The 12,805-nt window shown below is 37.2% G+C and overlaps 1 protein-coding gene across 5 annotated transcripts in view; it reads left to right on the top strand.

Moving 5' to 3' along the window:
• Positions 1–12,805, top strand: part of LNPEP (leucyl and cystinyl aminopeptidase) — a 97,189-nt gene that overhangs the window by 56,719 nt on the left and 27,665 nt on the right. For all 5 annotated transcript variants that reach the window (XM_057738600.1, XM_057738608.1, XM_057738622.1 and 2 more), the window contains 4 exons: positions 594–748; positions 2,380–2,493; positions 3,950–4,084; positions 10,518–10,649. In XM_057738600.1, the coding sequence (XP_057594583.1) occupies positions 594–748; positions 2,380–2,493; positions 3,950–4,084; positions 10,518–10,649 (536 nt within the window). The remainder of the gene's footprint in view (positions 1–593; positions 749–2,379; positions 2,494–3,949; positions 4,085–10,517; positions 10,650–12,805) is intronic.

Here is a 12,805-nt window from a genome sequence, read left to right as displayed (position 1 = left end):
GCCCAAGTTATTTTAAAAGAAAACCAAGAAACACTGTTAATTGTTTGCTTTAGAAATTATTTGTATTTGTTAAGATTATTTAGATTCCATGGATGTTTCTGAATGTGACGCTTAAAACACTTAGAAGTTTATGGGACTGTTTCAAAGGTGCTGTGTAAGTGGGGGTTTACTTAGGGCTTAGTCTGAAGTTTGACTAATTCTAATTTCCTAAGAACTCCTAATCAAATAATAATAGGAGTAATGAGAGCTCAGGAAAGCAAGAGCATTTCAGTGCTGTTCAACATGGAGCTGGTTTTAGCTGGAAGAGCGTTGGCCTTGCATTTTGTCCTCCTTGCTTTGGGAAGTTCTTCACTGGGAAGGAATTATATATCTCTTCTCTTGCTAAGGGACAGAGCAACAGTGACTCTACAGTGGGTTGATCAGGTCTTCCTCACCTACAGGTAGGTGAGGAACATACAGGGCTAGGGAGGTTCCTTTCCTTAGGAGTATAAAATGAACTCACTGCCTTCTAATTCAACAATAAAATATTTTGATTAAACTACGGAGTGCCTTAGATGGAGGAGAGTTGATCACTTCTTTCCTGTTATGTCCAGATTTGGTGGCTATTCCTGACTTTGAAGCAGGAGCAATGGAAAATTGGGGTTTGCTCACCTTTCGAGAAGAGACACTTCTGTATGATAATAATACTTCTTCAGTGGTGGATAGAAAACTGGTTACTAAAATCATCGCTCATGAGCTGGCCCATCAGGTATTAACAACCAAGGCTGTTATATCTCACACCTGTGGTTTGTTTCATATCCTAGAGTTTTAGAATACATTTAGATGCTAATAATAATTAAGCTTTTTATTATAGTATTGCCTTCTTTCATAATAAAATGATGCTTTTTTAACACAAACTTCATTTTCCGATAAAAATGCTATCTAATGTTTGTATAAGCTTTTACAGTTCATAAAGCATTTTCACATCCATTATCTATCTTACTTTTCATAACTTAGTGGGGAAGAAACCTTTTGCCTGAGTTGCACTCTCTTCTCACAACTCTTGGACTGTGGTTCTCAGGACTAGATTTACTGTTTTGTCTTCTGCTAAAACTGGGTTCTTAATTAATTTGGGAGAGGGAAGGTACTCTGTACAACATAGAGAAAAAAGAAAGAAAATTATATGGGTACACGAACCTCCCTCTTTCTCTGCCAACACCTTATCTCTTTTATGCCCTGGATGAGGTGTTTATCAGGGTGGGGTATAGTTTGGGGGTGTCGTGATGGTGGGAGGATGTGGAGGAAGAGTGGGACATCCTCTGGCCAGCTGACTACCTCAGACACAGTCTGTAACTAGCCCTACAGCCCTCACGAGGACTTCATGACATGCTGGCATATGAAGTGTATGTAATTATTACAGTTTTAGGCATGTAGACACATTGTTTTTAGGGGATCTGCTCTAGGTCTGTTATTTCTGGAGCCGGCCATCACCACGGGAGGAGTGTTTCTCTTTTACTTTTTCTTTAGGACTTACAAATCACCTTCCTCTGAAACAGGTTTTAAGAAAATACCTTTGAAAAAATATGCTTTTTTGTAATTTTGAAAAGTGTTTTGTTTCTACCTAGTAACCCTATCTTTTGCTGATGGTTTGAGACAAGCCCTTGGCCACACTGACTGAGTTGCACACCCTTTATTTCACTCTTTATTTCAGGGATTTTGAGACACATTTTTTTAAGGGAGTCTTATATCGTTTTTTCCTTCTTCTTAACACCTCATGGAAAAGCCATTTAAAGATCTTTCTGATTTCATTTATTTGTATGCCTACCAAGTTCCTTACAGAATGTTATTTGAATTCTTTTTTGAATCATGTAAATACTGCTCTCAACTTGGGTGACTGAGGAGAAACATGTAGTCCAGGCTCTCTGACTATAGGAACATCCCTCACATAGAAATTTATTTTTTAGTTGTCATGATGGTTGTAGATACAATGGAAAATAATATTACTAACTTGATATTAGAAAGTAGAAGAATTTCGTTGTCTAGGAAATCTTATTTTTAATGAGGTGACTCATTTTTGTTTACCTAGTATATAATGTGTGTTTTGAATAGATAAATATGCTAGCTGTCTTTCTTGCTTGTTTCATTTAAGGTAAAATGTTAAATTTTTTATTTTACTTTTAAAGTGAACTTATAGAATTTATGCAATTTTACTTTTAAAGTAAATTTATATTATAAGTAGAATTTATTTGTATGTCTTTAATTTGACTATAGTTTGTTTCAACTATAATAAGTATACTTTTCAGTAATTGTAATCTGATTATATGTTATTAATCTGTCAATTAAATTATTAGAAAATTCTTGAGAATGTAAAGTTGGTTAGTAGTTTGCTTTTTCCCACAGTGGTTTGGTAATCTGGTAACGATGCAGTGGTGGAACGATGTATGGCTAAATGAAGGTTTTGCTACATTCATGGAGTATTTCTCTTTGGAAAAAATATTTGGAGAGCTCTCCAGTGTAAGTACACTGTTTGTTAGGCCTACTATGAATGCCAGGGGGAAAAAAAGTCAAATCATATTTGACGTGTATTTTCCATGCATTTGGAGTAATGAAAATGTTTCTAGAAAGATACGATAAAATTGACCCTTCTTACTGGTCTCTATACCTCTTGAGATTTGACAGCAAAAATTATGCTTTTATTTACTAATGTATTTCAGAAAGCTGAAATTATGTGAAATTATTTTATACTTTGCCATTAAGATAAACATTTTAAATTGCTTTGCTACATTTTATTTTTAATAGCTGTGGTCCTTCTGCTTGAAGGAATTTAGAGTAGAAAAGCCTTTTTTGCAAAGCAAAGCTTTTTATCCTATGTATAGAGAGAAAAAAGTTAAGATATTTTGTAGCAATGCTGTTTCTCTTTTATCACTGTGCTCATTCTTATAACAGTGATACATAAGTTGATACAGACAAATACTTTGCTCTTTTTAGGTACAAACCATATTTTGTGCCCTTTCCAAAGATGTGGACAGCATTCTGTTACAGAGAACGTGATAATGTTGTTACTATGTTCTTAGACTCTGGAGATATTTCTTTATCCTTAGAGGTATTTGGACACACTAGGTCATATATGACAGATATTGCCAAATAATTCAAGCAGTTGGTGGAAAAGTATAAAGATCCCTTTCTACTCTAAAATTCTGTGACTTTCTATGAAACTTCCTAAATATATGAACCAAGGTTGCTTCAAAAAAGGAATACTTTTAGAGCTTTCAATCTGAAATTTTTGTGTAGGGCCCATTCAAAAATTTCAAGTAGTAAAATGAACTCATTTTAAGCTAGAATATTAATAAGCAAGGTATTCCAAATCTGTATGTGCTATTTAATTAAGCAAAGAGATATACAGTTTCACCACTTGGTGGTGCCCAGAATGTTTAAAAACTTCACATATATGTTCTAGAGGAGCTCATCTGCTGAGCTCTCAGACTTCTTTCTGTTTAAGAGTTATATTTTACTTCAAATGAACCTCAGTTAAGTGAAATGTATATTATCTTAATAGAAAAGCTGGATTATGTATGAGAAATCAGCTTAAGGAACAGTTCCTATTTTTTAAATTTCAGATTTTATTTTACAAATATACACTTAGCCATTTTTAAATATTCATTTTGAATATCTGGATTTAGCATTTGGTTGCTTTAGTAATAAATTCTTAATTTATCCTTATGCTGTTGTTTAGGAAACACTGTTTTTCCTGGGGCCAGGAAGTTATAATTTTATTTTCAAATTTAAGGAATATGCATAAATGTCACATTCTTCCTGCATTTTAAAAGCTTATTTCTGAAGTTTAGTGAAGCTAGTTAATTTTTATAATGACCTTAAGCAGTATTTAGTCCAATCCATATAAATAATTACTATACTTGCTTCTGTCTTTAATACTGTTCATGGTTTTTTATTCTATTTCATTTTTTGCTAGTGTGAAGATTTCTTAGATGCTCGATTTAAAACCCTGAAGAAAGATTCCTTGAATTCATCTCATCCAATATCATCATCATCTGTTGAGTCTTCAGAACAGATTGAAGAAATGTTTGATTCTCTTTCCTATTTTAAGGTATTGGTATGCACAGAAAGTACCTGGAGTAGGTTACAAATTAATTGCATATGTGAGCAAGCTGCCTGATATTTTAAAGATCAAACAAATATTATTTTCAGGCATCCTGTTAAACTTGAAGATGTTTGCTTCTATTTAAATCTTGGTCTTAACTTTATCTGGGTTTTTCTTTCTCTGTCTTTTGTTTAAATTCTCTGACTAGTATTCTCGGTAGTTAAGCAGATCTTATAATAATATATCTTTTAAAGTTAGATTACTGTCCAGATCTGCAGGTGGCATATGTCCAACGACGATTCTAAGCCCTTGGCTGTGTTATTTGGGATTAAGGTATATTCTGAAGTCAGAATTGACAAAACAAGTAAGCAAGAGGAGATTTTTAAGAATTGCAGATTTTATTGTAGAATTAGAAACATAGACTCCAGGTTTGGGGGTGAAACAAAACGGAAACCTAGAAACCTGATTAGAATCATTGTAAGTCAGAGAACAGAATAGGGATATCAGTGCCACTGGCATTTGTGTAGGGAAGGAGGGCCGAATTTTACGGCTTATTGGCCTCCTTTCTCTGGCTATCAGATTAAGATCAATAAGTTGAATTCCTGTCCTGGACAGATAAGAAGATACACAAAACATGAGTTAAACAGTTCATGTTGTCAAGAAACTCAAAGTTTAGGTGATGAGTACCTATGAAGCAGTAAGAGATAATATGTGCTAAGTGAATGGTACAGAGTAGTTTTGCATGGGATTATGGGCAGAAATTTTTTGGAAAAAATGGAAATTGAGATGAATTAAATACTAGAAAGAATATAGGTAAAGAGGAATGGGAACAATAGAATAGGGCAAGAATAGGATGATGAGGTCTTCAGAGAAAAGGTCAGAAATACTCATAGGCAGGGACTTTTTGTTTGGGAGTAAATTTTTGCTGTGGAAGCCACATGTGGAGTAAGGGAAAGATGAGAAAGGTAGGGTGTGGCTCATTTACGGAAGGTCCTGGATACCATCAGGAATCTGGACTCTTTCCAGATTCCCACTGTAATCAATGGGAAGCTTTAAAAGATTTTTAAATGGAGGAATGGCTTGATCCAAGTGACTATTTAGGAAAATTAGTTTGTTTCCGTTTATAAACTAGATTTAAGTGGAGAGAGACCTAAAATCAGGAAATTGGTGCTGAAGCCCAAGCATGAAATGGTAAACGTTTAAAATTAGGAGTGGTAGTGAGAGTGGAAGGAAAATGATGGGTGCGAGAAAACCCTGAGTGTAGGGAAGTACTTAAAGGACTTAGTGACAGGGTAAAGCGGGTAAAGAAAGAGGCAGACGTGTTTTGCAGGTTCCAGCCTGACTGGCAGGGAGAGTGGTAGCACTGTTGGTAAATGAGGAGGTCAGGAGCTCAGTTATCTGTATTAAATAAACTCCAGTTAGAGCTACTGCTGTGTGGGGTGATTTTTAAAGCCCATGCTGAACCTGCCAATAAGGAAAATGTTACAACTTGCAGTTCTTTCCTTATGCAGAACAGTTATTTCAGGATCTGTTGTTGCAGAGCTCTTTCTTCCTCTGACCCCCACCCTCCAAACCCAGAATTCAGTGTCTTCTGAGCATGTTGCCTCCACAGCATACCGTATCCCTGTCAGTATGGTAATTACTTACTTCAGAATTGGGAATCTGGCAAATATCCCACATAGCTGAGAAAAGTAGGACACTGGATAATTTACCATTACTGTGCGCAAGAAGTAAGAGTCAGTAGGGAAACGTGTTTAACAGACATGTTCTAGTTGATCTTCATAATCTCCAAACCTAAATCTGATATGGGTTGCCTTGTGAGAATTCAGTTGTTTTGCATATTGTACAGGTACCAGCCATGTACCTGGCATTGTCCTAGATGCTACGGATACATCAGGAAACAAGGTGGACTATGTCACGTGTACCATGGAGCTTCCATTTCAGGGGTCAGAGATAGGGGCAGAAACAATACAAATGAGTGAATAAATAGATATTGTGTATGAAAATAAAGCAGAGATAAACCCACGCACATATGGTCGCCTTACCTTTGACAAAGGAGGCAAGAATATACAATGGAGAAAAGACAGCCTCTTCAATAAGCGGTGCTGGGAACACTGGACAGCTACATGTAAAAGAATGAAATTGGAACACTTCCTAACACCATACACAAAAATGAACTCAAAATGGATTAAAGATTTAAATGTAAGGCCAGACACTATAAAACTCTTAGAGGAAAACATAGGTAGCACACTCTATAGCATAAATAAAAGCAAGATCCTTTTGGACCCACTTCCTAGAATAATGGAAATAAAATCAAAAAGAAACAAATGGGACCTAATGAAACTTTTGCACAGCAAAAGAAACCATAAACAAGACAAAAAGCCCTCAAAATGGGAGAAAATATTTGACAAAGGATTAATCTCCAAGATATACAAACAGCTCATGCAGCTCAATATCAAAAAAACAACCCAATCCAAAAATGGGCAGAAGACCTAAATAGACATTTCTCCAAAGAAGACATATGGATGGCTAACAAACACATGAAAAGATGCTCAGCATCACTAATCATTAGAGAAATGCAAATCAAAACCACAGCAAGGTATCACCTCACATCAATTAGAATGGCTATCATCAAAAAATTTAGAAACAGTCGGTACTGGGGAGTGTGTGGAGAAAAGGGAACCCTCCTGCACTGTTGGCAGGAATGTAAATTGATACAGCCACTATGGAAAATAGTATGGAGGTTCCTAAAAAGAAAAACTAAAAATAGAACTACCATATGACCCAGCAATCCCACTGCTGGACATACATCATGCAAAAACCATAATTCAAAAAGATACATGTACCACAGTGTTCATTGCAGCACTATTTACAGTAGCCAGGACATGGAAACAACCTCGGTGTCCATCAACAGATGAATGGGTAAAGAAGATGTGGCACATATATACAATGGAATATTACTCAGCCATAAAAGGGAACAAAATTGAGTTATGGTAATGAGAAGATGGACCTAGAGTCTCATACAGAGTAAAATAAGCCAGAAAGAGAAAAACAAATACCATATGGTAACACATATGTATGGAATCTTAAAAAACAAACAAAATAAAACAACCGATACTGATGAACCCAGTGGCAGGGCAGAAATAAAGACGCAGACACAGAGAATGGTCTTGAGGACACTGGAGTGAGGCGGGGGAAGCTGGGACGAAGTGAGAGAGTAGTGTAGACATATATACACAACCAAATGTAAAACAGCTAGCTAGTGAGAAGCTGCTGAATAACACAGGGAGATCAACTCAGTGCTTGGTGATGATCTAGAGGGGTGGGATAGGGAGAATGGGAAGGAGGGGATATGTGTGTAAACACAGCTGATTCACTTTGTTATACAGTGGAAACTACACAACACTGTAAAGCAATTATACTCCAATAAAGATCTGAAGGGAAAAAAAACTAAACAAAAAAAGAAAAGAAAGCATGGTAGGGGAAATGAGAATGACCACGGAAATGTTGTCCTATATAAGATGGTTGGGGAAGACCACTGATAAGGTGATACTTGAATACCATCTGGAGGATGTGAGGGAACGAGGCATATGGACTTCTAGGGGGAAAATGTCCCAGTCAGAGGAAATAACCAGTGTGTAGAGCTTGTGTGCAGAAATGAGTTAACACAGTAGGCCTGAGACTGCTGTCCTTAGCAAGGGATAATTGTGAGGCGGGCCTGTGGTGAGTATCTGGCGACTTGGATTTGGGGAGAGTGTCCACCATTCCCTGATGAGAGGGACTCACTGTGCCCACACTGTTTGTACAAACAATGTGTTTCTGCTAAACATCTCTTTTCCTCCTGGCAGTCTGGGATTTTGGTCCTTGCTAGGCAGAGGATACTTCCACGACTAGCCCTCGGTAAAAATCCCGGGTACTGAGTCTCTGGTGAACTTCCCCGATAGACCATGTTTCATACGTGTTGTCACAACTTGCTGCTGGGAGAATTCAGCGCATCCTGTCTGACTCCGCTGCAGGGGACTCTTGGAAGCTTGTGCTTGCTCACCCCATGAACTTTTTCCCTTAGCTGATGCAGCTTCATGTCCTTTCACAGTAGTAAACCGTAGTGGTGAATGTGACTATACACTGAGTCCTGTGAGTCCTCCTGACACGTCGTCATACCTGGCACTTGTCTTGGTTACCCACACAGCTTGAAGTGAAGATTGGTTGGCTTGTCCAAGCACCAGCAAGGAGCCAACATATCTGGAGTGGAATAAACACAAGGGGAAGTAGCAGATGAAGTGAGAAGGATTATAAGGGGCCAGATCATTGTAGGGTCTAATAAGACACGGTAAGGACCTTGACTTTATGCAAAGTGGAATGAAAAGCCATTTGATGAGGGAAGTACCATAGTATGATTTTTTTTTTTTTTTTTTAAAGTCAGCCTTCAGCATCACATGGAATCAAGGTGATTAGTTAGGAGGTTGTTTTAATGGACCAGTGACAAGATAATGGGGCACAGACAAGGGTGATAGCAGTGAAAGTGATGAGCTATGGTTGATTTTGGAATATATTGTAAAGGTTAATCCAGTAGAATTTGCTAATTAATTAGATGTGGAATTAAGAGAGGAGTCAAGGATGACTTCAAGATTTTTTCCTGAACAACTGGAAAAATGTAGTTGTTATTTGTTGAAACATGAAGATTATTGGAAGAGTGGATTTCAGGCAAGAAGAAAAAGAAGTTCAAATTTTGAGGAAGTTTGAGGTGTAGAAGTGGAGATAGTAGGTGTGTAGTTGGATATGAATCCGGAATTGGGGGCATCTGGTTAGATATATAAATTTGGGGGTCATTTAAAACCCCTGGGGTTGAGCAGATAAACTAGGAAGTAAATTTAGAGAAGAAAAGAAGTCTGAAGCTTAAATGCCAGGGACACCAAAATTTAGTCCTTGAGAAGATAAGGAGGATCCAGCAAAAGAGAGAGAGGGATGGCCAGTGAATAGGGGAGGAATCAAGTGGTATGCCAAGGCCAAGTGCAGAAAGGCTTTCAGGAGGAGTGGGTGATCAGTCATATCAAATGCTACTAGTAGGTTGATAAAGGTGAGCCTGACAGTTGACATTGGTTTGATACCATGAGGCTCACTGGTGACCTTGATAAAACCACTTTCAGTGGAGTGATGGTTGAAAGATGGCTCAAGAGAAAATGGTAAAAGAGCAAACGGAGATGGCAAATGCAGACAACTCTTTTGAGAAATTTACTTCAAAGGAGGAACAAGAAATAAGGTGATAACTGGAGGAGGCAGGGGTTAAGGAAAGGAAAGGCATCTTTTATTTGTTTAAAATGAGGACTGTTACATAGTTTTTCTTAAGGGAATGGTACAGTAGAGCCGGAAAGTTAGTGATGCAGGAGCGAAGGGGAACTACTGGGAACAAGAATAAGTATTTAAACTTACAGAACAGGTAACACTGAAGTGTGATACAGAATTAAGAGAGTAACAGGTATTAAGTTACGTTATGTGTATGTGATCATCTTGATGACTTAACATTGCTACATTGTTATCAGAAGTGAAATTCATTCACAACGTATTTGAGTGCCTCCTATGTATTAGCATTATTTTAGTCATAGGAGTTGAGCTTTTCAGTTTTTCCCTAAATTAGCTTACGGTATAGAAGAGGAACTAAAAATATCATCAATAGTAGATGCAGGAAATGTGGTGTAAATTGCTTTTGAATACGGAAAGTATGATTTCTGTCTTGAATTGGGGAGGGCTTCACAGAAGAGGCAGTTGCTGTTTGAAGACTGGGGATGGTGACACGCATCAGTGAATATAGTGTGGCCTTAATAGTTGCATGTTCGACTCTGAATTATTAGTGTATCCTTACCTCCCTCCACATACATTCATGTGTTCTTAACATATTTGAAGTGACTCTGCAGGAAGAATTGAGATCTTGACAACTTCAACAACATGACATAGTAAGATTGGAAATTAATGTACTCCCTAGCAAAGAGACTTTTGAGAGTTCAGCTACTTTATCGTCTCCAGCAGTGTGTTTTAAGCATTGGGGATAAGTGTGGCGATGCCACAGAAAATTTGGCAAATTTTTAAATTAAAAATATATTTATAAACACTTAACTGTTTAACACTAATACTGAAACAGTGAATAACTAATAGACCACGCAAAATGGCTCATAGAAGAATTACTGTACATAGGAATTTACTCCATTAATTCTTTTTCAAATCCCTTAAAATAATTTTTAAGACAATTTGAATATAGTCCACAACTAGTAGACTAAATAACCACCACTGTTATATGAGACCAAATAACAGTGTGTTATAACTGAGTTATGAAAATATTTGCTTAGAATGATTGTATTTTGAATTTTAGATTCTTATTTCTATAAACATTGTATTCTATTATTTTCCTCCCTTTTTCACTTTTTTTTTTTTTTTTTTGGAATAGGGAGCTTCTCTGTTGTTGATGCTGAAAACTTACCTTAGTGAAGATATATTTCAACATGCTATTGTTCTTTACTTGCATAATCACAGCTATGGAACCATTCACAGTGATGATCTGTGGGATAGTTTTAATGAGGTAAGTGACCTGAATATTTTACTTAGCTCTTAAAGTAAGAAGAAAGGAGTTCTTTTATTTATATTTTTGTCAAGTATGTAGTAAGCCCTGGTACCAAGGGTAGTTATTTAAGAGAGAGGAGAATGGAGCTTAGTATGTAGGTATGAATAAAAGCACAGAACTAAAAGTCATGAAATGGAAGTGCTGGTCTTAATTGTTGAAAAAATTACTTGGGGCCTTGTGTAAGCATCTTTATATCTTAATCTCCATTCCTACTTTGTAGGAAAGTTCTCTTTTTCTGAATTAATGTATATTACTATATTTTCATTATTTGATTTTTTTTTTTTTTCAAAAATCTCTTTTCCTAGTCTCACATTTTTGCAGTTTTTCCACCTTCCATTCATGATGTTTTGCTCTACACTCTGCCCTATGAATCCTCCTGTCTTTCGTGGCCATGTTCCTCTAAGTAAACGATGTATCACAGTCTGGCTGCCATGGCTGCATACTGCGCTTGGATCATCCTGCTGCTGGGATTTTGTTGTGCCTACAGATTCTAACGAGCAATGCAATTGGTTATAAGTTATGCTTGAACCCAGCCTGCATGGTGCACATATGTTGGCTGCATAGCCCTTATAAGCATTCGAATTTGTTATCCTGATCTAGATCAATGGTTTGGAAGATCACAGACATATTTGAAAATTCAGTGAAAGTTCTGGACATATTCCCCCCAAACACCACAGATATGCAAAATACCACACGCAGTTTCAAAGTTTTATGGCTCCTGGGTTAAGAACCCTGGCTCTGGCTCTTTTCCCTGTGCTCCCTCTGCTTCCTCACCTTATCTGCAACTTGGTGTCTTCTAGTTGTTAACCCTTTTCCTAGAAGATATATCTTTTCCACTCTCTGAGTTCTCTTTGAGAAGAAGGGTCAGTCCTCATTCCCTGAGTAGCTTCTGAATCATTGTTTTTCCCCTTATCAGGTAGTAGCATTTCAATGGAAAGCCACATTATTTACTTTATATTCATTGTATTATATCCTGACATTAAGAATACATTTCTGTCCTTCTCACTGACGTCAGCTTTTGCATCATAGTGTTTTCCTATCCCGACCCAGCCCCTAATGTTATCCTCAGGTTTTTCATCATCGACATCAAATTATGCGCTGGCCTCTGCATTTCAGTTCTGTTTCAAAGACCCAAAAGTGCCTTGCTTTGGGGCAAGCTTGTTTTCTTCCCAGCCCCTTGTCCAGCAATAAATACGCAAGAGCCGTGAGGAATGTAAAGTTAATATCACAATGCTTTTGAGAAGATCTGCTCCATCCTTTTCAGCTTTAAATAAATAGGTATTTGTCAATTGAGGTAAGGCCTGCTACAGTGGTGTGATATTAACAAACATTTTAAGTACTTGATGATTTGAGTTGCTTGCAATTCAGAGCCATATGTAATCTAGAAAAATAATTTAAATCATAAATTTAACTCACCTGCTTCAAAGAGCTAGTTCAAAAATTGCTTCTTAATCATTGATACCAGATGTCTTAGGGATAGTGAACTTTAGAGGGTCTGTGAACCTCTGACACTGGATTCTAGATTTTGTAGATAAATTCATGTATTTTATGAGAAAAGAGGTATGTGACCATGAAAAACGCTCACCACTGTTCTCTAGAGAGACCTAAAGTTCAGGCAGCCGACCTGTTTGTATTTCACTCCCCTGCTGCTGCTCCTGCTCCCCGGCACTCCCACAGGATGAGCTCTTTAACAGATGAACTCTAACATCTGTGAAAGCAGAGGGTCTGGGGAATAAAGAGAAATCTGGACTTAGCCGATTCACAGGAGTGAGAAACAGTGCTTCTGATTCTGGACTATTTATCATTATTCATACCTTCTAAACGGTAGTATTGCGACCTGAAAGGAGTGCTCATACCTTCTTAGGGGTTTTAAGGAACACTCGGTTGATAGCACATGTGCTGCTCTTTCAGTTCAGTGCCCCTCTCTCTCTTTTTAGTTATCACTTAGCTCTATTACAGGTTACTTTCCTTTTAGCAGTTGTTCATTTACCTAGAGTAGAAAGGTAAATTCAAGTCAGCATTTGTGCTTCTTTTTTATATTAACATTAAATGTAATCTTCATAGACTGTGGTAGGGAAAGGTACTATAAAGTTTTTAGACTGTTTATCTCTAAG

Source organism: Hippopotamus amphibius, chromosome 1 (assembly GCF_030028045.1).
Source record: "Hippopotamus amphibius kiboko isolate mHipAmp2 chromosome 1, mHipAmp2.hap2, whole genome shotgun sequence".
In the NCBI taxonomy this organism is placed as follows: domain Eukaryota; kingdom Metazoa; phylum Chordata; class Mammalia; order Artiodactyla; family Hippopotamidae; genus Hippopotamus; species Hippopotamus amphibius.
Note: the sequence above shows the minus strand (reverse complement) of the source record. Positions and strands in the feature narration are given on the sequence as shown.